Source organism: Manis pentadactyla, chromosome 1, assembly GCF_030020395.1.
Source record: "Manis pentadactyla isolate mManPen7 chromosome 1, mManPen7.hap1, whole genome shotgun sequence".
Taxonomy (NCBI): domain Eukaryota; kingdom Metazoa; phylum Chordata; class Mammalia; order Pholidota; family Manidae; genus Manis; species Manis pentadactyla.
Window position 1 is genome coordinate 195,460,919 of NC_080019.1, and position 24,452 is coordinate 195,485,370.

A 24,452-nucleotide genomic window follows, 5' to 3' on the forward strand; every position below is an offset into this window, starting at 1 on the left:
TTTCCGAAATACGAGTTTTCTTATTGCCTGTTGGTCTAAAATCTAGACCCTATAGCTGTATGTAGTTTATGTTTTGTAAATTGGACACGTTAGTGGTTTTCTAATGTTGACATAAGTTATTAATTACTTTCTCTGTAATTGAGTTCCAACCTTCTGTTGTAAAGATTGTTAAGAAAATGTTAAACTGAGTTTGTTGAAATATGACCCATTTATGCTTAAATCACTGAAATCATCATTTTGAATTCTTTTTCCCCATGTTTAATTAGTTCTTATCTACTTTTAACATAAAACATTTTAAGTTACATGATTATTACATGAATATATGCTTATAAACAGTCAGAGGCTGCAGGGTAATTCAGGAGGCAGTGAAGGGCTGTGCCCATCCTCTGCGTGCGGCAGGAAACCCAGTTGTAACTGGCATGTATAATAAAGAGGGCACCCCAGGGCTCTGCCTATCTTTCTCGGGGACTGCTGAGCTGGGCTTCTCTCTGCCTGCACCCAGACAGAGTGCCTGCGCCCTCTCTGCAGAGCAGGGTGACTGTCCCTGACGTTTTCCTTCTCATGTGAGGGGCTCCTGTGCCTCCTCCCGGTCACCCTTCTGGCCAAGGTACTGCCATGCACTGGCAAAAGACAGGGTGACCATGCTGGTCTGCACACACCACTGGCTGCTTGCAGGTCCACCATGTGTTTCCTTGCTGTTCCCCCACCCTCACATCTCCATGTGTCCCTGCTTAGTGGTGAGGCATCATGGCACCTATGCAGACACAAACACACAGGAGAGAGACTCATGCTAATGGAATGGTTCTGTGAATTACTCTCCTTATTTTGATGTCTCCCCTTTCTCACTGAAAAAGGAAAATCTTAGCTGTTAAAGTAAAGAGTCTGAGTTGAGTCTTCTAATACGCCTCTTGAGTCAGAAAAATAAACGGCAGTTCTCCGACCAGGGCCCTCTAAACCCGAGCACATCAATCTTGGGGCTCATTTTCACTTTTAGTATCTGGTTTTTAACAGCCATGTTGGGACTGGTTTATCTCATGCCTCTGTTGACTATGGGATTAAAGTGCAGTTTGGGAGTTGATCTGTCTTACAGTTCAGGCCTTAAAGCTCTAACCACTTTCTCCTTAGTAGTTGGGCTGTTTTGGGAAGCTGCATAGTAGATGTCTTTAATTTAATTACTTGTCACCTAAGTTGAGATTCAATTCTCTGGGAGTTCTACACCGACCCTGTCCGTACCTCTCTCTCCGTGCCCTGGCTCTCTAGTCCATTTTCAAAGGTGCCTGTAATTTTCATAGTTCTCAATAGAAAGATGTAAGAGTATAATTAATTAATAAGAGCTATGCATCATGAGAAAATCATGGTGGCTTTTCTTTATTCTTGTTCAGTCAGTGTGGCGCTTCAGTGGGTCAGGAGAGCCTGACCTCCACACGTGAATGGGGGCACTGTGTTTGTCTGCCAGGGCCGCCGTAACAGACGACCGCAGGCTGGGCCGATGCTTACTTGTTCCCGGTCCTGGAGGCTGGAAGGTGAACGTGCTGATGGGCTTGGCCTCCGAGGCCTCCCTCTGTAGCATGGAGGCGGCTGCCCTCTTGCTTTGCTGTTGTGGCCTTTTCACACCCTGGTGTCTCTGTGTGTCACATTTTCTTTTACACGGACCTCAGTCAGATTGGATCAGGGCCACCCTGAAGACTTCATTTGACCTAGATCGCCTCTTTCACGACTTTGTCTCCAAATGCAGTCACCTCCATAAGTACTGGGGCTGAGGGCTTCGGCATGTGGGTTTTGGCATCTTTGCTCTTGACAGATGCACTGATTGGCCTATACTTTTAAAATTAAATTTGGGACACAAAGATTTAATTCATGATGGGATGTAAGAAAAAATTGTTACTTAATAGTCTCCATTTAGACAAATTTTACTGGATAACAGGATTTCCTGTGTAAGGTAGCTTTGGAGGGGGGCCAGTGTAGGAGGCATTTCATTGTTTAACTCTGCATATGTTAATTGTACATTTATGTGAGACTTTATTACAAGGACCATGTATGTACAGTTGGCCCTTGAACTACTTGGGAGTTGGGGTGCCAACCCCCCCAAGCCCTCACAGCTAAAAATCTGTATGACCTTCAACTACCCCAGAACATAATTACTAATAGCCTACTGTAGCCTGCTGTTACTGATAACATAAGCAGTTAACACATATGTTGTATGTTATATGTAGTATATGCTGTATTCTTAGAATAAAATAAGCTAGGGAAAATAAAATGCTTTTTTTAAAACTGTCATAAATCCCCAAAGTATCCAATATATTTTGGACCTGTGCAGTTCAAACACATGTTGTTCAAGGGTCAGCTATGTATAGTTTGATATAGAAAACCAAGTGGAAGAAGAGAAAGTTTCCCTATAGTTGCCCTAATTTCTACCTAGCAAACACTAGTGATCTTTGTGTTAATCCCAGAACCTTTGACAGAGGCAACAGCAATTGACAGTCAAAGGTAAGAAATTTGAAGCTAACTGAAGATTTTCTTTAATGATTTCTAAGATGACCAAATAAATCAACATGAAGAAAAATGATAAGTTAAAATATAAACATTGTTTTTATTTCAACAAAAATGTAGTAATAGTAACCCTTGTAAATATTTACTTTGTGTCAGGCATTGTGAAGGTTGTTTATCTGTGTTCACTCCTTGAATCTTCACCACAGCCCTTTTGGGAAGGCAATGTCATTTTCCCACTTCACAGATGGTCCTGTGAGGCACAGGAAGGGTCAGTGGTCTCCCCAGCTTATCCAGCCAGTGGATGGTGGAGCTGAGGCGGGGACCCAGGCTTTCCTCATCTGTGTCCAGTCACTGTGCCACCGGCTCTGATACTCAGCTCAGCTGTGCAGAGAGGCCCTCGCGCAGCAGTGACTTGACATGGTTACATGGTTTGGAGAGGGTTTGTTTTTTGTTCTTTATTTTTTTTTAGGTTCATGATAGCAAAATAAGCAAATGTGTGAATGGCCCACATCAATTTCCAATGTTTTCTTTAAGATCAATATAAAAGCAATTTGGAAAATGGTTTTGCTTGAAGTTGGAGGATCCTCTGAGCATCAGAACTTGAGTCATCTATGTTAAAAGGTTCTGTTTTAGCTGAAGTAGAATATAGTTCTAGCATTTTAGGAGAGCTAAATGGAGTTTTCAGTTCTGTTAAATTGAGGATTGAAGAGCTGAGTTAAAAACTGCATGTGCGTGAAGTCAGACCCGCCTGGTTCGGAACTCCTGTTGGGATCTAGCTGGCTTTGTGCCGTCACCAGATGGACCTGTCTCACCTCAGTGGCCTTATCTGTGAGGTGGGTTGAGTTGTCCTTGCCTCCTAGGAGTTACTGCAAGGACTGAAGGCAGGAGGCATGTCGGGTGTTCGGTGTGATGTGTGCCCGTGGAGAGCATTCTGTTTCAGCTCCCACTGGCATTTGGAGGCATATTGAGTTGATTTTGGTGAAGAAATCCACGTTTCCCTCTCTGCGTTCCCTTTTCTGGTGGATTTTTTTGTGACTGTGCCTTGAAGTTGAAGAAAACAGCGGCTACAGAGCAGAGACCCAGGAGTGAAGCGGGCACAGTTAAGGCATCTCCTTTTCTGTAGTTTAGTGGCCTTGCACAAGTTACTGAGCTTCTCTGATTCTCAGTCTTCTTGTGGGGAAAACCATACACACCTCATGGGGTTCCCCACAAGGGTTTAATTAGATCATATGTGCCAAGTGCCAGGTTTTATTGAGACCAGTTGTTAAAGGTGTAAAACAATCTTGTTTTGTGATGTCATTTTACTAAATATAAAATTGTCTGAACTTAACCAGTTCAGTACATTTTAGGGCCCATTTTGCCTGTATTCACCTAGAAACACTGTAACTGGATTTCTCTTTATTCCTGCAGGTGCTGGAGATCAGAATCTGTTCACCTCTGTTCACCCAGCCCTTTCCCAGCAGCTCCCCAGAGAACCGATGGAGTGGAGAAGGTGCGGTGTGTTGTTTGTTGGCATGTTGCCTACTTTATTTTTTAGACATTTATATGAATAAATGATAGAGTAACAGTTAAAGCCTGAGTTCCACAGTGTATTGTAAGGAAACTGAATGGTATCACATAAACTCTAGGCCTTATTCTTTAAAGAGTACATTGATTTTCTTAATGTGAAGTAGGATGATAGAAGTAAGTCTTTTGAGTTCAAGGCCGACTTTCACAGGAATGGCTTCTGATTCTTCATGGGTCGTCAGAATGTCCTGAAGGCACGGGCGTTGTGGAGAGGAGACACGCACTCCCTTGGACTCTGTCAGAGCAGGAGGCCTGGTCTTTGTCTAGGCATGTCACGGCCTCTCCCCCATGAGCCCGGTGCTCTTAGGGGTGAGAAAGGACACAGACAGTGCTTCAAAGTTGGGAAAGAAACCAGACCAACCACAGCCACCTGTTTGCCCTACTGTGTGTAATTGTTCCTCTAATGACTTGTTCAGAGGAAATTATTGACTTTGAATTATCTTATTGGAAAACTTATTTCTGCTAAGATTAGGTATTATTTTTAGAAAATGTTTGGATTTTGACTTGAAAATACAGGTAATCTGATTTTAGCCAAGGTATATAAAAATTCCCTGTTGTTATGCATGTAATTCTGATTCTTGCTACATTGTTCTTTTCTGGCCACCTATTTGTACCCTAGTAACAGGTAATTAATGTGGCTTTCTGGGGAGACTCACCCATGTTTTCTATTGAATCTGGACTAATTTTTGTGCCCAGTTATAGTGTTACAAAGGAATGTGTTTAATTATTAACATTTAATATAAAGAGTGCACAGACTGTGGGAGAATTTTCTTATGGAAAAACTGCCCAATGCTGTGAACAAGAGAAAACAATTCACCAAGTGGGGGAATTCAATCCCTAAAGAAATGGAGTAGTTGGAAAAGGATTTCAAACAAGTATACATTATTTAAACTTTCCGAAAAATAAGAAAGTGTGTCCATGAAACAAGAAAGGGAGTTATGAGAAAAAACAAGAAACCAAAGTAGAGAACCTGCAGAGATTTAGTGTAGGTATTCATCTTCTCACTGACCTGAACCCACTAAACAAGGAGAAAAGGACTGGAGGCATAAATAAAGGCACAAGGACAAGGAAGGGGGGGTGACAGCCGCAGAGAGGTGTGGAAGAAAGAGAGATGGAGGAACGGGGAGAGAAAGCTGAGCCCCACGTGTCCGCAGAGGTGGCTCCCTGAGAAGCAGGTGTCCCTGACAGGTGACAGGGCTCAGGTCCTCAGTAGGTGAGGGCAGGGCAGGCTGGAAACGGGGGTGGTAGAGGCTGGACAGGGAGCAGTTAGGTGCAGTGCCCCACGTGAGCCTGTCGGGTTGGGGGGGCCCACCCTCTGTGGGTACTTGGGTGCAGAGCCCTGCAGGAAGCAGGAAGATCCCTTCTGAACCAGCAAGTCTGGATGTAAGCAGGGTGAGGCTCAACCCCAAGGGCTCTGAGACACATCCATGCCCCAGGCAAGAGCAGAGAAGCCATCTCTGGGGAGACTGGATGTCATCAGGGAAAAGACATGTCTCTTCTTCGGATAATGCGGGAGGCTGTGCCTCAGCTAATTTAGGACATGGGGCATGTTCCTGATTGGAGCAGGAGGGCTGTAGGCGTCTGAGGTACCACAGGAAGGAACTGGGAGATGGCCCAAAGCTTGACCTGTGGGTAGCTCCCTGGGGGCTTCTGGTTCTGTGGGAGAGCTTGGGAAGAATTAAAAACGGTGGCGCTGTGAACCAAGCAAATGAGAAATGCCAAGAGAAGGAGAGGTTACTTTATAAAGCCGCTGTAACCACGTGTTACTTGGCTCATTAGTGAATAGTGCTCCCACATTTAATAATAAAGCTACACCAGGTACAGAGGGACAGCAAACGCTGTGGTGGAGCTGGTGGGAGGGTACAGGACAGCAAGGATGGGCAGACAGAGCTGAGGCGCATCTCCCCTCACAGACAGCCGAAGATGGTGCCTAAAGCTCCTGGGAAGTAGAGTGAATCGTCAGTTTGAATCGTGGCCCCCAAAGAACAGGTGCATCCAGAATCTGTGCATGTGACCTTATTTGGAGTAAGGGTGTTTGCAGCTGTGATCAGGTTAAGGGGCTCAGTATACCGTCATGGATTCAGGTGGGCCTGAAACCCAATGACAGGTGACCTTAGGCAACACAGGAAAGGAGAGACATGGAGGCACACAAAGGAGGACACGGTGGCCGGAATGGCAGTGGCATGTCTGCGAGCCAGAGGATGCAGGGGTGCTGGTGGGAGGAGGGAGGCGAGGGCGGGATTCTCCCCCAGAGCTTCCAGGCAACCAGTGCTGCTCCCACCTTGGTTTCAGATTCCTGGCTCCCAGAACTGTGAGAGAGTTAAGGCTATTTTAAGCCTCCAGGTTTGTTGCAGTTTGTTACAGTAGCTCCAGGGAACTAATACTAATACTAATACTACTAATAAAAGGGAAAGTGAAGGATGGGTTTGGCAGTGGCTCAGAGGGGTGGTGTGTGAGTATGAGTGTGTGTGTGTGCGTGTGCATGCACTATGTGCATGTGCGCTCACATGCACCCATGTGCACATGTGTGGCGTGTGCATGCAGGGCTGTGTGTGAAAGTATTTTAGTAGTATTTGACATGTTAAAGTATATTTAATTAAAAAATCTAAAATTAATTGATTCGATCTTGGAAATTAAAAGGAAGCAGAAACTTTATGAGGTGCAATCAACAGCTGCAGTTAGAAGTTGGAAGACTTGAGTTTAGAGACTGGAATTTAATTCTGGAGATTAATGCTAAGAGCTTGAGCTGGAAAGCAAGAGAGAAGAGCTGAGATGGGGAGGGTACATCCAGAAGTTCCAGGTGTTTCCTAAGGGGACAATAGAGGGAATGGAGGACAGGCAGCATTTGAAGAACTATTGTCAAGATTTTCCCAGAAGTGACTCAGGAGATTGCTGAAGTCCCTGAAAGCCAAGCAGAATGGAAACCAAACAAAGCTGACAGAAAGACATGCCGTGGAAATGGGGGTGGGGAGCTGGGGAGGAAAACCAAGTTTGCAGTTCCCAGCGTCACTTAAAAACAGTCTTCTCAAAATGCTTTGGGAAAATACCTTTGAACCTAGAAGTCTGTGTTACTTAAAGTCTTATGCAAGAGGGGAGACTGAGTTAGAACCACCCGTTGTTGGCTTGGATGACACAGGGCACTGAGAGATTTTGTGGCTCATAGGGCTGGGGCCAGCTGGAGCTCAGGATGGCCAGTAGCCCTGATCTTTCTGTCTGCCACCTCCTGACTCCACAGAGCCACCTGTGTTTGTCCAAGTGCCCTTGAATGTTATATTCCCCGCTTGCCATGCCATGGAGATAGTTGGGAACAGTGCAGTAAATATTTCCAGATATATATGATCAGAAACCTTCTCACCTGTCTGAAACTACTAAAGGATGTATCTCAACAAGAGGCAAAGAGAACCTGGAATGCATAGGGTGAAAGGAGCAGCTCCAGCCATAAAAATACTTTGCTAAAGTTAAGGTATCAATCCTTTTAAAAACCCCAAAATCTAAAATTCCAGACATGTGGAGAAAGCAGAAGCCAGTGTATGTGTGTACTACCTTTCTTGTTTTGCTCAAGGAGAAGACAGACACTTGCTTTAGGCTTTTAGAGAAAAATTTAAGCTTATACATGTTAACAGTAAGAATCTAACCAACAGTAGAATAGAAATGGATGGTTAACCTTTCAAAATATGTAGAGAAAAAGGATGGAAAAAGAAAACTTGATTGATCTCAGAGAGGACAGGAGAGACAGAGAACCTGCATATAGGAAATACACAAGCTCATGCATAAGCATAGTCACATTACATGTGGTCAGTCTCAACTTATTGAGCACAGAGATGCTTAGACTGGATAAAGATACAAAGTCTGGTAATAGATATTTAAAAGAGACACAGCTTACTAGAGGTGGAGAGTAAAGGTTTGGGAAAAGATAGATGTAGCATAATCTTTTTTCAGAAGTATAAGAAACAGCGTCCATGTCCTCCAGTAGCCTAGAGAGACGTATGCAGCTTGGGGATTTTTCTGTGTGTCCGTTTTTCTTGGGCTGAGGAAAGGGGAAGGGGGATCGCCATTATTTCATTTATGTTCTGCAGGCAAAAACCTGCTCTCTTTCACCAGACAGTCCTTTCTCAGAGGGGATGATACAGGTCGTCACAAAGTATTAGTATAGCGTAAAGCTTTCAGGACTTCAGACTGTGCTTTTTACATTTGAGAAACACTTTTCTTTTATAGTGACTTACAGATTAAATTAAACTCCAAGTAAAATCCATTTCCGCTCAGAAGTCTGTATTGTTGCAAATAGCCCTGGTTAAACAGACTTTTACTGTACATGTATCATTAAGTAAAATGAAAGATTTTTATAGAGAGGGAGCTTTGGCATGTGAATGTGAACTGTGTTTAAAATAATTTATAGAATGTTTCTGGACAGAATCTTAAGAGTTTTGATTCAGGGTAAATGTATATGCGCTTTTGAACTCATAGATGTGATAAATTATTGTATTTTCCCCTTTTCTTTGTGCTGAACATTCTTCTGTCATTTTTCTCAGTGATTTTTAAAAAATTGTTCATAGGTCCTATGGCCGGGCTCCAAAAATGATTCACCTGGAATCTAGCTTTGTTCAGTTCAAAGAGGAGCTGCTGCCTAAAGAAGGAAACAAAGCCCTACTTACCTTCCCCTTCCTCCACATTTATTGGACAGAATGCTGCGTAAGTATCTGTTCAGGCAGACTGCGGTGAGATGCTCCGGCCTGGGCTCAGGAATCCACGGGCCGAGCTTTTGCTAAGATTATTTTTCAGATTGACTTGTTAATGTCCTCTGTAGTTTGGTGCTCTTCTCTCCATCCTCAGCCAAGTGTCCGCCTTCATCGCTGTGTGTTTCTGCTCTGGCCAGAGCAGCACACTATAGTGATCACCAAATCCGGTCTTACTTCCTGTGTGCTGCCGCCCTGTGCCCCACTGGGCACGGCTCAGAGTGACTTCCAGCTCCATTCTCAGGCCCTGCACTCACCATCATGGCAGTCACTTTACTTGCTGGGCCTGTGTGTCTTGTTGGGGTGCAGGCGCTCTGTGGGCCGCTGCGTCCTCCTCTCCTTCCAGTGCCCCACAGGTGATGCTGTGGCCATCGCAGCTGCAGCCTGTGCTTGACTGACCCAGAAATAAATGTTTCATTCTTGACTGAGTTCTCTGTCATGAACTAATAGATAATTGGGTAGGTAATTTTTTCCTGTCTATTTTGACTCTAATAAAACAAGCGTTTAGCAACAGACAAAATACATAAATCATTACATTTTAACCTAAATCTGAGGGTGCAGACACCGCCTTTTGTCATTTTAATGAGGAAGGACTCAAGGCTTCTGCTTTCCCCTCAGGCACCTTGGCCCCTGCTGGCCTCGCTTTGTAGCCTTTTCCTGTGAGTTGTGCAGAGTTGTGGCACCGGCTCTCCAGTGATGAGTGACCGCACCAATGAGATGTTCCGGGAACACTTGCACGTTAGAGGCTCAGTGCCCAGGGTTTTCACTGGGGGCAATAACGTAGGCAGCCTCTGCCTGCCCAAGTTCTCAGCTCCCAGAGGGAGAGCAGGTGTTGGCACAAGCCATGCTGTTTGTGCGGACAGTCCAGCCCAGTGAGGCCTCCCTTTACACGGTGCTGGGAACCCCCCCCACAGTGCACATTCCCAGCATCAGCCGAGGGCCAGGCTGGCTAAGTGGGGGCCATCCCAGCCCTGCTGCACCACGTCGTGCACCCCCAGCCCATCAGAGTGATGTCAGAGTTGACCTGGTGGGGGAGGAGCTGTCTGATGTTTCCTGCTGTAGCTCTGACTTCCCCCTTGTAGCCCTGAAGCGTCCCTGGGGAGCCACTTTAAGACCATGTGAGGATCCTGCTCCTAACCCAGCTTTCCCACTTGGATTCCAACTGAGTGATGGTTCTTCCTAAATCACCAATCTTTTCTAGGTGTTGCAGACTCCACTCCCCACAGTTTGAAAACCAGTGCTTCACTCTTAGGAAGAGCCTGCAGGGGTTTCTGTTCTATTGTGTTACAGTCAGTCATCCTTACTTACTGTGATGCTCAGATTGTCCCAGATTGGCCAGGGAGAGTCCAAACTGGCTCCTGTGTCCTTTAGAGCGTTCCCTAACTTCTGACATAACAAGATATTCTAGGCTCTTGAACCTTGACCCGGTTCCTGTGGCGCTGTGGGGTGTCTCTGCTCTGCGCCCTTGCGGTAGGCAGCTGGAAAACATGAGTCGATACTGGTGCCTCGGATGTCAGCCCAGCCCCACAGGCCTTTGTTGCCTTACTCACCCACATTTCCATCTTCTGGGCTCTGGACAGCAGAGCGGGAACTTGTTTGCTCAGACGCACAACCGCATGAACTGGTCTCAGTTGCCAGCCCCTGCTGCGCCTGGAGCCAACCCTGCTGCCGAGAAGAGTTCCGTTGTCTGCTGCTCACCCATTTCCCAGAGGGCAGTGTGCACTTGTCCCGGGGCGGGGCGGGCTCGCCCTCCCTCAGCGTGCATCCTTTTCCATGTTTTCCTAGTTGCTTGTGCATGTTTGTCTTTCCATACGAACTTTGGCATCAGATTAGCAAATTACCACATGCAGATGTAGCGTCCTGAGGTTGAGCCGTGCTAGCCCCGAACAAGGCGCGACTTTCCATGTGTACATGTGGCCTTGGTGTCTTAGGAGTGTTTATACTTTTCTGCATTCTAGATTTTAAACGTTTCCTGTTCAATTTATTTCTAAGTGTTGTACTCTTTTGTTGCTATTGTAAATGGTGTTTTCTCCCCCATCGTATCTTCCAATTGGTTATCTTTTTTGTACGTGAAAACTATTGATTTTTTCAGGTTAACCTTGCTGAATTCTCTTACTGTTTGCATTGGCATTATCACTGATTCACTGGGCCCTAAAGTCTAGGCTTTCCAGACATCCTGTCGTGTCATCTGCAAACAGAGATAGTCTTTCCTCTTCTTTCCATTTCTTGTACCTCAGATTGTTTTTTCTGTTCTAGGATATTGTTAAATCGTTGTGGAGCCAGTGGGCCCCTATGCCCTGTCCTGACCTTCATGGGGATGTCTGTGGTGTCCCTTTATTAAGTAGGATGCTAGCAGTAGGGTTGAGGTGCACTTAACATGCACACGTCGGGGGAGTTCCAACCACTTCTGTTTTCTCAAGGGGTTTTATTAAGAGTACATTGTCGAATTTTGTTGAAGTCTTTTTCAGACTCAGTGGAGATAATCATTTTTTTCTGATTAGATCTAATATGTGGAATTATGTTAATGAGTTTCTTGTTATTGAATCATGCTTGCTTTCCCCATATAAATCCCCCTTGGTCAAATTACTGTTTTCTTACTGTGGTCTTAGAATCTGTTCACTTTATTTAGAATTTTTTGCATTTGTATTCACAAGTGATTGGTCTGTTATTTTTCTGTGCTGTCTTTATCAGGTTTAGGTGTCAGTATACACTTGATTCATCAAAAGGATTTAGAAGTTTCGCTTATTTTCTATTTCCCAAAAAATTTATGTAGCACTGGAACTGACTGGTCTCTGAGATTTGACAGAATTCTGCGGGGAAACCATCTGGGTTTGAAACTTGTGGGGTAGTTTCTTGATCACGTTCTGTATCCCTTCTATGGAAACTGGCCTGTTTCAGCCATTTGTCAATTTTGATAAGTGGTAATTTTTTTAGAAATTATACATTTCAGTTAAGTTTTAAAATTTATTTTCATTGAGGTGTTTGAAGTAGTCTTTTAAAAATACATATATATGCTCAATGTCAGTAGTTATTTCCCCATTATTTTATTTTATTTTTTTGTATACTTGTACTTTCCCCCTTTTTTCTTGGATTAAATTGTCTGGTCTTTCTCCCCAGACAACCAGGATTTTTATGTATTGACCTGATACACTATTACTCTGTTTTCTACTTCTTTAATTTCTGCTTTCATTTTTGTTTCTTTCCTTTTGTTTCCTTATGGTTTGCTTTGTTCTTTTTCTAGTTTTTTGAGTTGGGAGTGCATTTATTTTCATTCTTAAGTTTTTGTTGCTACAGGTTTTTAAAGATAGGAATTCAGATATCCCAGTGTTACATCATTATTTTTCAGAAATTGTCTATTTGCTATTTGTATTGCCCTTTCCACAGGAAAGATGAGGGGTGTGTTGATTGGGATTGCCTTGAATTACTTAGAGATTCATTTGAGGAGAATTTGAATAATCATTAAGAGAAAGGTTTTTAATTTCTAGAAAGAAATCTTATAAAATTTTCATTTAAAATTTCTAAATCTTACTGCATTGCAGTGTTTGAATAGGTAATCAATAATATTTTTGCTTAATGAAACGTATTTTGTCTCTGTGACCAAATAATCAGGTTTTTGGCTGCTCCCACATGTGTTAGAGTGTGTTTTCTCTGTTTTCATATTGTGATGTTAAATGTGGATCCACAAGAGCTATCTTACTGATTATATTGTTTTTGTATTTACTGTTTTGTCCACCTGACCTATCTTTGATAGTGGTGTGTGGAAGTCTTCTATTATTGGTGTGTTTCTGTTTTTCTTGCATCTTCTGTAGTTACTGTTTTGTATGGGTGATTGTGATGTGTTATTTAGTGTATAGACCATTATAATTTTTATGGAGTGGAATATGTCATTAAAAAAATGGTTTCTGATTTTAGGAAGGCCTTGTCTATCTGAAGATAAGAACTGATTTTCTCCTGTATTTTATAATTTATGTTTTATACTTGGATCTGTTACAGCTTCAAATTATTTTTGTGTATGGTAGGAACTGTGGGGGTTCAGGGTTGAATTTTATAGTCTTAAGTGGGTAGTGTATTGGCCTAACATTGCATAATCATCTGTCTTTTCCCCACTTACTGAAAATGTCACCTATATTTGAAACCATCATTCTGTATGTACAGTAGTCTAGATACTTCACTTCTGTTGATCATTTTCTATTTTGTACCAGGACCAAACTTTAATTATTACATATTTATTATATGTATTGGTACCTGTTCTTTTAAAAACAGATCTCTTGGCTAGTATACATTTTCTCTTCCATAAATTTCAGGATCAGATTATTGGTTGTACAAATTTTATTTTCCTAAAACTGCTGTTACCAGTAAATTCCATATCCCATGCTCTTCTCTACATGGCAGTGACATTTTTCCATTGGGAGGCTGGGTTTTTGTTTCCTCTATTTGAATCTGGGTGGGCTTTCTCACTGGCAGAAGGGATACTGTGACTTTTGAGACCAAGTCATAAAAGGTAATATATCTTCTGCCAGGTCCTCTTGGGGTGCCTGCTCTTAGAGCTCAGCCACCATTCTGGGAGGTAGTCACATGCCCTCTGGGAGGCCCTCTGGAGGTGTGCAGACCGCATCCCACCAGCAGACCTGTGACTGCTCTCTTGCCCCCAGGCTTCAAGCCCACAGCCAAGCTCCACACCAGGAGGGGCGGAGGGGCCGCCCACCACATCTTCTCTAGGTTGTAGGTTTGCGAGCAGGGTAATGTTCTGCGCTGCTGCAGGTAGTGGTTTGTTAACAGAGCAATAGAGAGCTGGAACAGCTCAGGAGAGAAGATGAAAGGAAAGATGAGGGGTGTGTTGATTGGGATTGCCTTGAATTACTTAGAGATTCATTTGAGGAGAATTTGAATAATCATGGATCTTCTCATCTGGGAACATGGTTTGTTTCTCCATACTTTTGTCTTTTTTTTTTTTAGATAATTATTTTTTATTGAAGGGTAGTTGACACACAGTATTACATTACATTAGTTTCAGGTGTACAACATAGTGATTCAACATTTATATACATGACAATTCTAGGTACCAGCTATCACCCTACCAAGCTGTTACAATATCTTGACTATATTCCTTATGCTATACATTACATCCCGGTTACTTATTTATTTTACCATTGGAAGTGTGTACTTTTTTTTTTGGTGAGGGCATCTCTCATATTTATTGATCAAATGGTTGTTAACAACAATAAAATTCTGTATAGGGGAGTCAATGCTGAATGCACAATCATTAATCCACCCCAAGCCTAATTTTCGTCAGTCTCCAATCTTCTGAGGCATAACAAACAAGTTCTTACATGGAGAACAAATTCTTACATAGTGAATAAGTTACATAGTGAACAGTACAAGGGCAGTCATCACAGAAACTTCCGGTTTTGCTCATGCATTATGAACTATAAACAGTCAGTTCAAATATGAATACTCATTTGATTTTTATACTTGATTTATATGTGGATACCACATTTCTCTCTTTATTATTATTATTTTTAATAAAATGCTGAAGTGGTAGATAGATACAAGATAAAGGTAGAAAACATAGTTTAGTGTTGTAAGGGAGCAAATGTAGATGATCAGGTGTGTGCCTGTAGACTATGTGTTAATCCAAGCTAGACAAGGGCAATAAAACATCCACGTATGCAGAAGATTTCTCTCAGAACAGGGGGGGTGAGGTTCTAAGCCTCACCTCTGTTGATCCCCAATTTCTCACCTGATGACCCCCTACTTTTTTCTTTTTTAAGGGCTTTTAGTAGTGTGTCATGATGCTCTCTATATAAGTCTGGCATTTTGATTGCTTTAAACAACTTTTGTGGACATTATAAATGGAGTTTTTTTCCTTAAAATGACGCTTTATAATAGGGAACCTGGGGTTATGTTGTTTTTTCAGATTTTATGTTGCTTCATTTTTGATTATCTATTAAGTAAAGTTTGCTAGAGCAAGTTGATGTTTAGGAGTTTAGATTTAAAAATAAAACTCTGCTGTGTTATTTCAGTAGTTGCTATAGGGTGACCTTGTATCACCTCCCCCCTTTAGGCCATACTGTGCCAGCAGACACGTAGTATAGGAACTTCACAGTAGTGTGCCTCTTATTTCCTGGTTGGGGGTGTGCATCTTAATTTAATCATATGTGTGTTATTGCCTCCACAGAACATTGTTATTATGTTTTCTTAAGCAGTCAATTTTGTTTTAAAGAAACTAAACATAAGAAAATATGTTCTTTATTTGCCCACATGGTCAACATTTCTAGTGCTCCCCTCTCTGTGTAGATGGGATTTTCAGTTGGTGTGAATGTCCTTCTTCCTGAAGACTTTGTTCACCTTTTTTGTAAGGCAGGTGCATTGGTGCAAAGTTCTTTCAGCTTTTGTATAGCTGTGAAAGTCTTTTTTTGCCTTTATTTTTGGAAAATATTTCCCTGGATATGGAACTCATTTGGATATGGAAGTTCTTTGTTCCCATTCAGCTCTTAAAAGATGTTGCTCCACTGCTTTTGGTTTCCAGTGTACCCAGGAGAAATCTTTCATTTTTGTCTTTGTTACTTTGTACATGAAGTGCCTCTTTTTCCTTTGGTGTTTTATTATTTTTTTCTTTATCATTGGTTTTAGAGAGTTTAGTGGTAGTATGCCTTGGTGTAGTTTTCTTCATGTTTTTAGTGCTTGGGATTTTGGGGGCTTTTGGATTTATAATTTTTATCAAATTTGGAACATTTTTGGTCATTATTTCTTCAAATATTTTTTCCATTTCTTCCTCTCTCCTCTCCTCCAGGGATGCCAGGTACTTATGAATCAGGCCACTTGCAGTCCCACTGCTCACAGATGCTCTGTTGACGTTTTATCAGTGTTTTTCTCTCTATTTTATTTGGATAATTTCTGTTCCTGTGTTTTCCAGTTAACTAATTGTTTCTTCTGCAGTGTCTAATCCTCTCTTAATCCCACCCAGTGTATTTTTCAGTTTAAACATTGCGGTTTTCATCTCTAGCAGTGCCATGTGGGTCTTTTCCTTTTAAATGTCTTCCTGTCTCTGCCAAACATCAGTCTTCCTTTTGTCTTCTTGAACACATGAAATCTGGTTAGAATAACTATTTTAATGGCTTTGTCTACTGATACTGTTACCTATGTCATTACTGAGTCTTTCTATTGATTGATTTTTCTCTTATTATGTATCATACAGTCTTATTTGCTTATTTGGCAGTTTTTTATTGGATGCTAGATACTGTGAATTTTTTCTTATTTAGTGCTGGCATTTTGCAATCAGAAATTTTCTTGAGCTTTGTTTAGTTATTTATTAAAGTTGATCCTTTTAGGTATTGCTTTTATGAATTGGTGGGTCTGGAACAGTGACCAGTCTAGGATGAATTATTCCTTATTTTCTGCGTTCTCTACCCACTGTCCTGAGAATTGGGAGGTTTTCCAGTCTGGCCTGTGAGAATAGGCCCTGTTCTTGGCCCTGTGTGGTTATGTGGGCCATCTCATGGGTCTCTTCCTGGCTCTGGGTGGTTCCTGCAGACATGTGCTGATCAGTATCCTGTTGGTATTCAGGGAACATCTGTAGAGCTCCAGGTTCTCTGTGTGCTGCTTCCTCCTTTCTGGTGCTCTCACCTCCTAGGCATCAGCTGCCTCTGTCTCCGGACCACTGGCTCTGTCTCCCCCACTCAGAGAGTCTGACAGGCTCTGCATCAGTCCCCTCCTGTGCCATGGTCTGGGAGCTCTGCTGACAGGCAGCTGGGCCACTTGCAGGGCCCACTTTGCTTGGCTTCCCTGAGGTCATTGTCCTTTGTTACCTGATAATTGGGGCCTTGGAAGGCCCTTGATTTGGGGGATTTTTTGGTTTGTTTGTTTTTGTTGTTTCAGGCGGTTGTCCCTGTCTGGTCCCTGTCATGTCGTCTTGTCTGAAAACAATAGTCCCATTTGGTGATTGATCTCAGCATGCAGTCATTGATTCGACTTGTATCATTAGTGATTTTAATGTGCCACTTGTCCCAGATTTGGGTTTCTGTGACCCTTTGAAACGTGCTCTTTATTTGAGCCTTTCTTACACAGGATGTTCCAGGGTCACCCTGTCCTTTCTCTGCCTGAGCCCTGGGGTCAGCTGCTTCTCCAAGGAGCCCCAGTTCATTTTAGTAGAAAATGGTATTAAAAATGAGGATCTGGAGCTTGATGTGCTTTTTTGCTGTTGAGCCCTGTCTGTGGGCATGGCTAGGCAGCGTGTGGGTGTCCCTCACCGGTATTACTTCTGTATGTAGTGGCATATGCCTGTGTGCATGCCCACACTCCGATGGCATCCTGGACCACAGCGTCAGTTTTGGTCTCCCTTCCACATGTTTTGCTGCCTTCATGCCTGTGTTGCGGCCAGATGCTCATTCTCCTCCTGTTTCTCATTTGAATCATCACTGTGCGTTCTCTTGCCCCTGCCTCCCTGCTCTTGGGCTGTCGCTCTGCATTGGATCATGCCCCTCGCCTCCACCTGATCCACAGCACCCTGGATATGGTTACCCTGCAGGGAGGCTCTGCCCTGCATGGCCTCCGACATGCTGGGCCAACACCCCATCTGCCGTCATCTCACAGGGGCCTGTGTTGTGCTGTGGCGCCCAGAGAGGCTGCTCCCCTCAAGTGCCCTCCTTACCCCCATCATGGGCACATGCCTCCCCACCCCCCTGCTAATGGGGTTTTCTTGTACTGCTTTGTTTTCTTGAGAGAACCTTGCCCTCTCGGGCTCAGCTTGGGCTCCTTTTCTGAAGAGCCCCCGAGTCTGTTGGGTGAGGTTTGCTGCTTGTGCGCCTACTCAGGATGGGCGAATCACGTGCCCCAGTTTTCTCCTGAATTTAGGGGAATGCCGTCCTGCCTGCTGCTCCCCCAGGCCTCTTCCTGACTCCCTGAAAACTGCCCAGATTGTCCCAAGAGAGGGCAGTAGTGTCCCCTGGGGTGCAGCAGCCCCTCCCTGGTGAGGATCGCTGTGAGCCAGGACTGCCTGGGGCTGCCAGGGCTGGGACCGGTGAGGGCGCTGCGGCCGGCCTTCCAGCTCCTCTCCGCCCCTCGCTGCTCCTCTTATTCCGTGACCCAGTGGGGCCCTGTGATTTGTGTCTGCTCTCTGATTTTAAGAGATCCCCTGGCCTTTGGTGTCACTTCCCAGACATGATGCATCTGGGCTTCTGGCGTTCTGATGAATGCCGGCATTGAAAAATCTACGCTTCAGCCCTGGAAGTTGCTATCTTGTGAAAACTATGCAGTGTAAGAGTATCTTCATGTTGGATAGTGATTCACAGAAAGTTGATGTTTGCAGGCCGGTATTCCTCTGAATTTTTCAGCAAAAGATCTTTTTAGATTGTATTTATTTTTAGTTTAAACCAAGGACATAGCAGTTTTAAAAATCAGGCCAAAACATAAAAATACTGCCTAAGTTTTCACTTAATAAGTGGATGCAGAATTTGAGATCTGTCTCATTGATGGATCAGTCATATTTGTAGATGTCTGCGTGAGTGTTGAGAGACTCAAAAGTCTGAGAAAATACAGGCAAGGTGATAAGGAATCTGTCAGAAGACAGGAAAGCATATATTTGAACAGTGGCTACCGATCATAGTTCGCACAGGCTTTTAAATGCCTGAATTGGGAATGAATCAAGCATTCTGGTGTTAGATGCCCTCTCTGAAGCTGCTGAGTGGCTTTAGGGCACGAGGGCAGGCAGAAGCAGTCTCCAGTAGAGATCACCAAGGCACATCTCTGTGTCCTCACTTCTGTGGGGGCGCGCTGAGGCCGGCCTGGGCGTCGTGCTGGTCCAGTTGGTCTGACAGGCTGCTGCCGGGCCTCTGGGTCGGAGCGGCACCGAGAGGGAGGGCCTACCTTGGGAGTCAGAGCAGCTTCCAGGAAGCCCTAGGTGGTGCTCTCGCCGGGTTTCGCATCAGAAGCTGCCTTGCCTTGCCGGTCTGTGAGTGGCATCAGGTTGCAGCAGTTGTGGGGGCTCCCGTGGCGGCAGCCAGCCTGCCGAGGGAGGAGCTGCTCTCCATCCCCCAGCAGCAGGGCCCACAGCCCTCACGGTGGGGCTATCATGGTCCTTGGGCACAGGGCCTTCGGTGTCGCGGCCCTGGATTTTAAAGTTCCAGCATGCTCAGCAGACTGTTGCTGCGGGCCCCTTGCCGAGCTCTCCCAGAGCCTCGCTCTGTGCTGTGGGAACCGCCTTCCCCGCGCCTGCTCAGAGCGCTGCGGCTTGGGTCTGCCCGGGCTGGCCGCTGCATGGGGCGGCCCCTTCCGAAGCTGTAAAGCACTGGGGCCCGCGTACTCTCTGTTGTTAGACACATTTTGCCATTTAAACCAAGGGGCATTGATAAACTCGCCTTCACAGTGACTTATTTATTTTTAGGATACTGAAGTGTATAAAGCTACGGTAAAAGACGACCTTACCAAGTGGCAGAATGTTCTGAAAGCCCATAGCTCTGTGGACTGGTTAATAGTGGTAGTTGAAAATGATGCCAAGAAAAAAAACAAAACCAACATCCTTCCCCGAACTTCTATTGTGGACAAAATAAGAAATGATTTTTGTAATAAACAGAGTGACAGGTAAGTGTATCTTTAATTTTACCTCATTGGGCTGATATCCTGGGCGGTGACCCTCGTGTACCCACCCAGTGAGCGGCTGTGCTGTGCTGTGCTGGCAGGTGCCTGTGATAAGTGCTGGAGGGGGACGGCGCCCTCCCCAGGGGCTTCCTGGTCTCGCAGTGCCGGACTAAACCACAGGCCCCAGGGCGCTGCCTAGGAGGAGCGGGTCCTGTGGCCCAGTGACTGTTGGGGAGTCCAACAGTAGCTTCCCTCTGATGGTGGACAAAGTTCTGAGCATAGCAGGGGCTTCCAGAGGCCTTGTAGTCCTTGTGCACAGAAGGATCCCCTAAATGCTTTCAGCTGTGGGACCCTGTGTTTTCTTAACACCCATTTAGAGTTCCTGTCCGATGCTCTTCCAGAAACTTGAAAATGGAACCCTAAAACTTTGGTGGCTACTTTTTTGCATGGGCTTACTTCCCCTTGCTTCTCCCTGTCTGGGCCCCGTTCTGTCTGCTGGGGGAGCTTGCTTCTGTTTCCTCAGGGAGGCCATTCCTACCTGTGCCAGCCAGCATTTACCTTCTGCTCTGGGATCAATCAGTCTGTCCTTAATCCTGGTAGTCATGGTGAGCCTGCCTGCTGTGCCGCAGCGCCACCAAGTGGCAGAGACAGGTGTTACCTCACACCCAGGTCATCCTCTCACACCCGTCTCCGCGCCGTGGCTGGTGCTCAGACAGGGTCCAGGGTGGGCCCACAGCCTGGAGCAGGGGAGTGGGTCTGCCCTGGGGACTAAGGGCAGAAATCCTGGGTGTGTGGCCAGGTGTACCCACCAGACACTGCCATGTGGCTCTTCTGTGACCACGTCCTGTGTCGGGCCCCCAGGGAGCTGACAGTCCTCCAGGGGAAGGAGCCGTGGTGTGGGCTTCCTGTTTATGTTCTGCATGATACTGGCCATACACCAGTGTTCAAACTTGCTTTATTTATAGTCTGAATTAAATATTAGATTGTTGAGCTTATGGTTTGTCTTAGAGAAATTTCATGCAATCTGGACTTGTGGGAATTTTTCCTAAGGTCTGTTCTTCATGAATTGGCTATCCAGAGGATTCAGCTTAACATCTGAATGGGGTGCCCCAGACCTAGTGTCCTTTCTCTCTGGGATTCAGGCGCACAGAGGTGTCTGTTCTGAGAGCAGAAGGAGGTGGGTCTGGAGGGGAAAGAGCTCTCCCTCACCCCTGCAGGAGGGCTGCCCGGGGTGATGGACAGAGAGCAGGGCTGACCTCAGACCACAGGGCCTCTGAGTGGTTTTTAATACAACAAGAAGAAGTCATATTTGGGATTTAGTAAGTAAATAAATTGGTACTAATGAAGTGTGTAAGTTAGAACTTGTGGTATGTGTGTGTAATACTTTTTTTCAAAAAGCCTATTGATACTTTTAAGTCTACATTATAATTTTTATATAATTGCCAAATGTTTGTTTCTGCTGAGCCCATTTCAAATTAACTTATTTTAATGATTATTCTTTATATGTAAAATTCAATTTACTAAAATTTTTAACATTTCATCTTTGATATTTAAACATGCCTTCCAACAATGATGATTTTCATCGGTTTGCAAAACTACCTTTAAAAAACCTGTACTTAATTTTTTTAATGTAAAAAACTGGGTCAGAGTTTCATAAATTTGAATTTAGTAACATCTATATTGACAATTATCTTATTAGACAATATAATTTCTGGTCTTTGGAAATACTGGAACACTTGGCCCTGAAGTGGCTTATAATTTTTTTTAACTTTAATCTTATATTTGGTTTTTGATTATAAATATTACATATCATTATAGAATTATTAGAAAAGGTAATTTAGGATGTATCTTCCAGACTTCTCCTTCTGCACGTGTAAGTGTGTGTGATATGTCATGCAGGTTTTATACTTGCTTTTTTCACTTAGCACATTGTAATATGTTTCCATGAACATAAGTGTATTTCTATACCCTTGTTGTTAGCATGTTATATTCCATAGTATTGATATGCTCTAAGTTACTGATATAGTCCTCTGCTAAGCTTGTAAGCCATTGCTTACCCACAGTGCTGGAAGTTGCTGCTTTACTTAAACAACAATGCTATAGCCATCCTAGCTCAAGATATCATGTGCATCCTTAGTCATTTCCTGAGGATACAGCCCTAAGAAGAGAACGGGTCAGTCAGGGGTTTTTGCCTTGTCAGGCTTTGGGTAGGCATCGTGGGGTCAGGGCGGCCTTACTAGCGTCCGTGCCAGCAGCAGTCCCAGCAGCCAGCAGAGTCCCAGCCCAGAGCTGCTCACCACACATGCCGCCTCTGTGGGCAGCTGCTGGGTGGCTGTGCCGCCCGTGGTCTGGAGGCTCTGCAGTTCTGCACCCCAGCCTTGATGAGCTGTCTGGGGCTCTCCCTTTCTGAGTTAACCATCTAGGTTTGATGTGAATTTCTGAAGCATAGTTCTTTTTTACATATATATAAAAAAAGATCTAGAAACAGAAAAATTGAAGGTCGTAATAAAGGATAGAGAATATGATGAATATATTATCTGATTAATAAGCACCAGGTGTCTAGAAGAAAATACTGTTTGGTGGCCAGTGTTTGTGTCATCTATCCCTGTATGTATAGGGGACAGTTCCATGTTTGGTCAGGAATGTTGAGAATGCCTTACGGATAAACTCCTGAACTGATAGATTCTAGCAGCTCATAGAGTGAATAAATACATGTTAGTCCTGCGGGGGCCTTAGCAGTGAGCTGGCTGGACCCCCGTGTCTTGCAGGGGAAGACAGAGTGCCCAGTGGAGTGGAATTAAAGCCGGCTCCCAATTATTATGAAGGATGAAGAAAGTTACCTTTCCAACCTGTTGGGTGAATACATTGCCTTTTCCAAATTCCTTGGAAACTCTTGTAATTTTATGTCTTTGATATTTTTACCCCATGGTTACAGTCTTTGATAGTGAAATTGTGTCATACCTGCATGTTAAGCCATATTCTTCTAAGTTTTCATTATTAATTGTTTTTTAACCTGCTGTTGAATTGCTCATGGTCTGTGGGAGAGACAGAGCTATAATGAAAATGTGTACAGTGTGGCTCTTACTGCCGTTGTAGTGTGATTACAGCTGGGGCTGTGAGGACAGAGCAGCTGGGGGAGTAACAGGAGGTTCAGTGAGGATGTGCAGCGGAGCCGGGTTCTGCAGGGCCAGTAGGAGTGCACTGGGTAAAGGGGAGAGCATGAGTTCAGCGGGCCTGGCAGGGAGTAGTAAGGATCAAAGCTAGACAGCCAGGCTGGGCCTGGGTGATGGTCTTCATCTGCTGACCTTACCCAGAGCCCTGCATCGTAGCCGGTCCCTTTCAGAGAACCAAAAGGTTTTAGCGGGGGCAAAGGGAATGAGGCCTGGGAACTGAGTGTGACCTGATGCCCCTCTTTCAGAGAACCCTGGGGGCAGACTCATCATAGGTCCTGGCATAGCACTTGCTGCTCATGTGACACTGAGCCAGTGTGTGATGAAACCTTCTCTTGTCTCATTTCCCACTGCCAGCCTAATGTTTCCACCAGTTCAAGAAGGAGGAAGGAAGGGAAGAGGGGAAATGGCTTTGCATCCCAGGGAATGGTAGCAGCTGCGCCATGGTGCTGGGCTTAGAGGCTCTTTTCCACATGGTCCATTCTTATCTCTGCAGGTGTGTCGTGCTCTCTGACCCTTTGAAGGACTCTTCTCGAACTCAGGAATCCTGGAATGCCTTCCTGACCAAACTCAGGACATTGCTTCTTATGTCTTTTACCAAAAACTTAGGCAAGTTTGAAGATGACATGCGAACCTTGAGGGAGAAGAGGACTGAGCCAGGGTGGAGCTTCTGTGAATATTTCATGGTTCAGGTACTTGACTAACTGCAGGCCTACACCGTTTCCTTCTCTCCCTCCCTTTCTTGTTCTTTCTTTCTAAATCAGGCAGCATTCTTGTGGTAATTCTTACTGGCACAGGTTTCAATACCAAGAGACAGCTTAGTAGCTAACGGATGTCTCAGTCTCTTGGCTTATCAAGCAGAGAATCCGAGAGTGTCTCCTGAGTGCTCCAGCTGCTTCAGAGTTTGGCATCTAGCCTTTGATGAGGTGGTCTTGTTCTCAGGGTAGTCTTGGTTTTGTTAGCATCTCGGGCCTTCTGGGTGTGCACTGTGGCAGGGACACAGGCTGAGGAGCAGTGTGCTGCTGACGGCCCCGCGGTAACAGTGCCCACTAGCCTGCATGGCGCTGGGATCACACTGACATCCTGGGAACATTAATTTTGTTGCATCATCTTGGGTCCCAATAAAAGACAGTCTTAGGCTAGTTTCTTTACTGTAGTTTACAAAGGTATTCGGTTTTGAAAATGGTGTCTGTGATCAGCTTTGTCTTAGGTTTAAGAAGAGCGTTACATGAACAAGGGACGCATATGCATCAGTTCAGGGGAGAGGAGAGCTTCCTGACACTGCAGAGTGGAATGAATGGTGCTGTGAGGGCTCCTTGTTCCTGGTCACCATATTTGACTGATAAAGCGTGATTTCCATATTTAAATACCTCTTGTGTAAATTACTGAAGAAATAATGCACATTGAACAATGAAAGACCAGTTCTGATTGGAAACTGATGCTTTTGTTTCTCTGATGCTTGCATCCTGGTGGTATTTGGGTAATTTGGTAGCCGTAGGGGAGTCTGAATGTCCCTAGTTCCTCGTATGACTGAGCTGTTAGAGGCCTTTCAGAAAACCCTGTCTCCTCACCCTTCAAGCTTATTAAACTTACTTTCTCAGTTACAGACAAGGAAAGGGGGAGTCTAAGTGAACCCAGTGGTTGGAGTGGAATCCGAGGTGTTAATGTGAACTGATGGCTGGATGAATGGATGGGTGGGAGGAAGGAAGGACGTCAGGTGTACTTGGGTATGAGGCTTGGCACACATACAGAAACCAGCTTGCTCTATCCTTTCCTCTGATGGGGCCTAGAGAAATTGGCCCCTCAGAAGCAGTGAGCACACCCAGTGCCATGATGTTCGTTTCTAGACTTTATTCTCCAGTGAACAGTGCCAGGGCTCCTGGAGAAGTGGTTGGGGCAGGGAAGATGTAAGATGGGC

General features: G+C 44.6%; 1 protein-coding gene across 5 annotated transcripts in view; it reads left to right on the forward strand.

Annotated features, from left to right (window-relative positions):
* TRAPPC10 (trafficking protein particle complex subunit 10) overlaps positions 1-24,452 on the forward strand; it is a 109,161-nt gene that overhangs the window by 38,778 nt on the left and 45,931 nt on the right. For 3 of the 5 annotated variants that reach the window (XM_036912006.2, XM_057505111.1, XM_036912005.2), the window contains exons 2-5: positions 3,901-3,982; positions 8,610-8,745; positions 19,171-19,367; positions 23,031-23,226. In XM_036912006.2, the coding sequence (XP_036767901.2) occupies positions 3,901-3,982; positions 8,610-8,745; positions 19,171-19,367; positions 23,031-23,226 (611 nt within the window). Of the gene's footprint in view, positions 1-3,900; positions 3,983-8,609; positions 8,746-19,170; positions 19,368-22,132; positions 22,221-23,030; positions 23,227-24,452 lie in introns of those variants that run through there. The other 2 variants (XM_057505134.1, XM_057505141.1) reach the window with 2 other exon arrangements.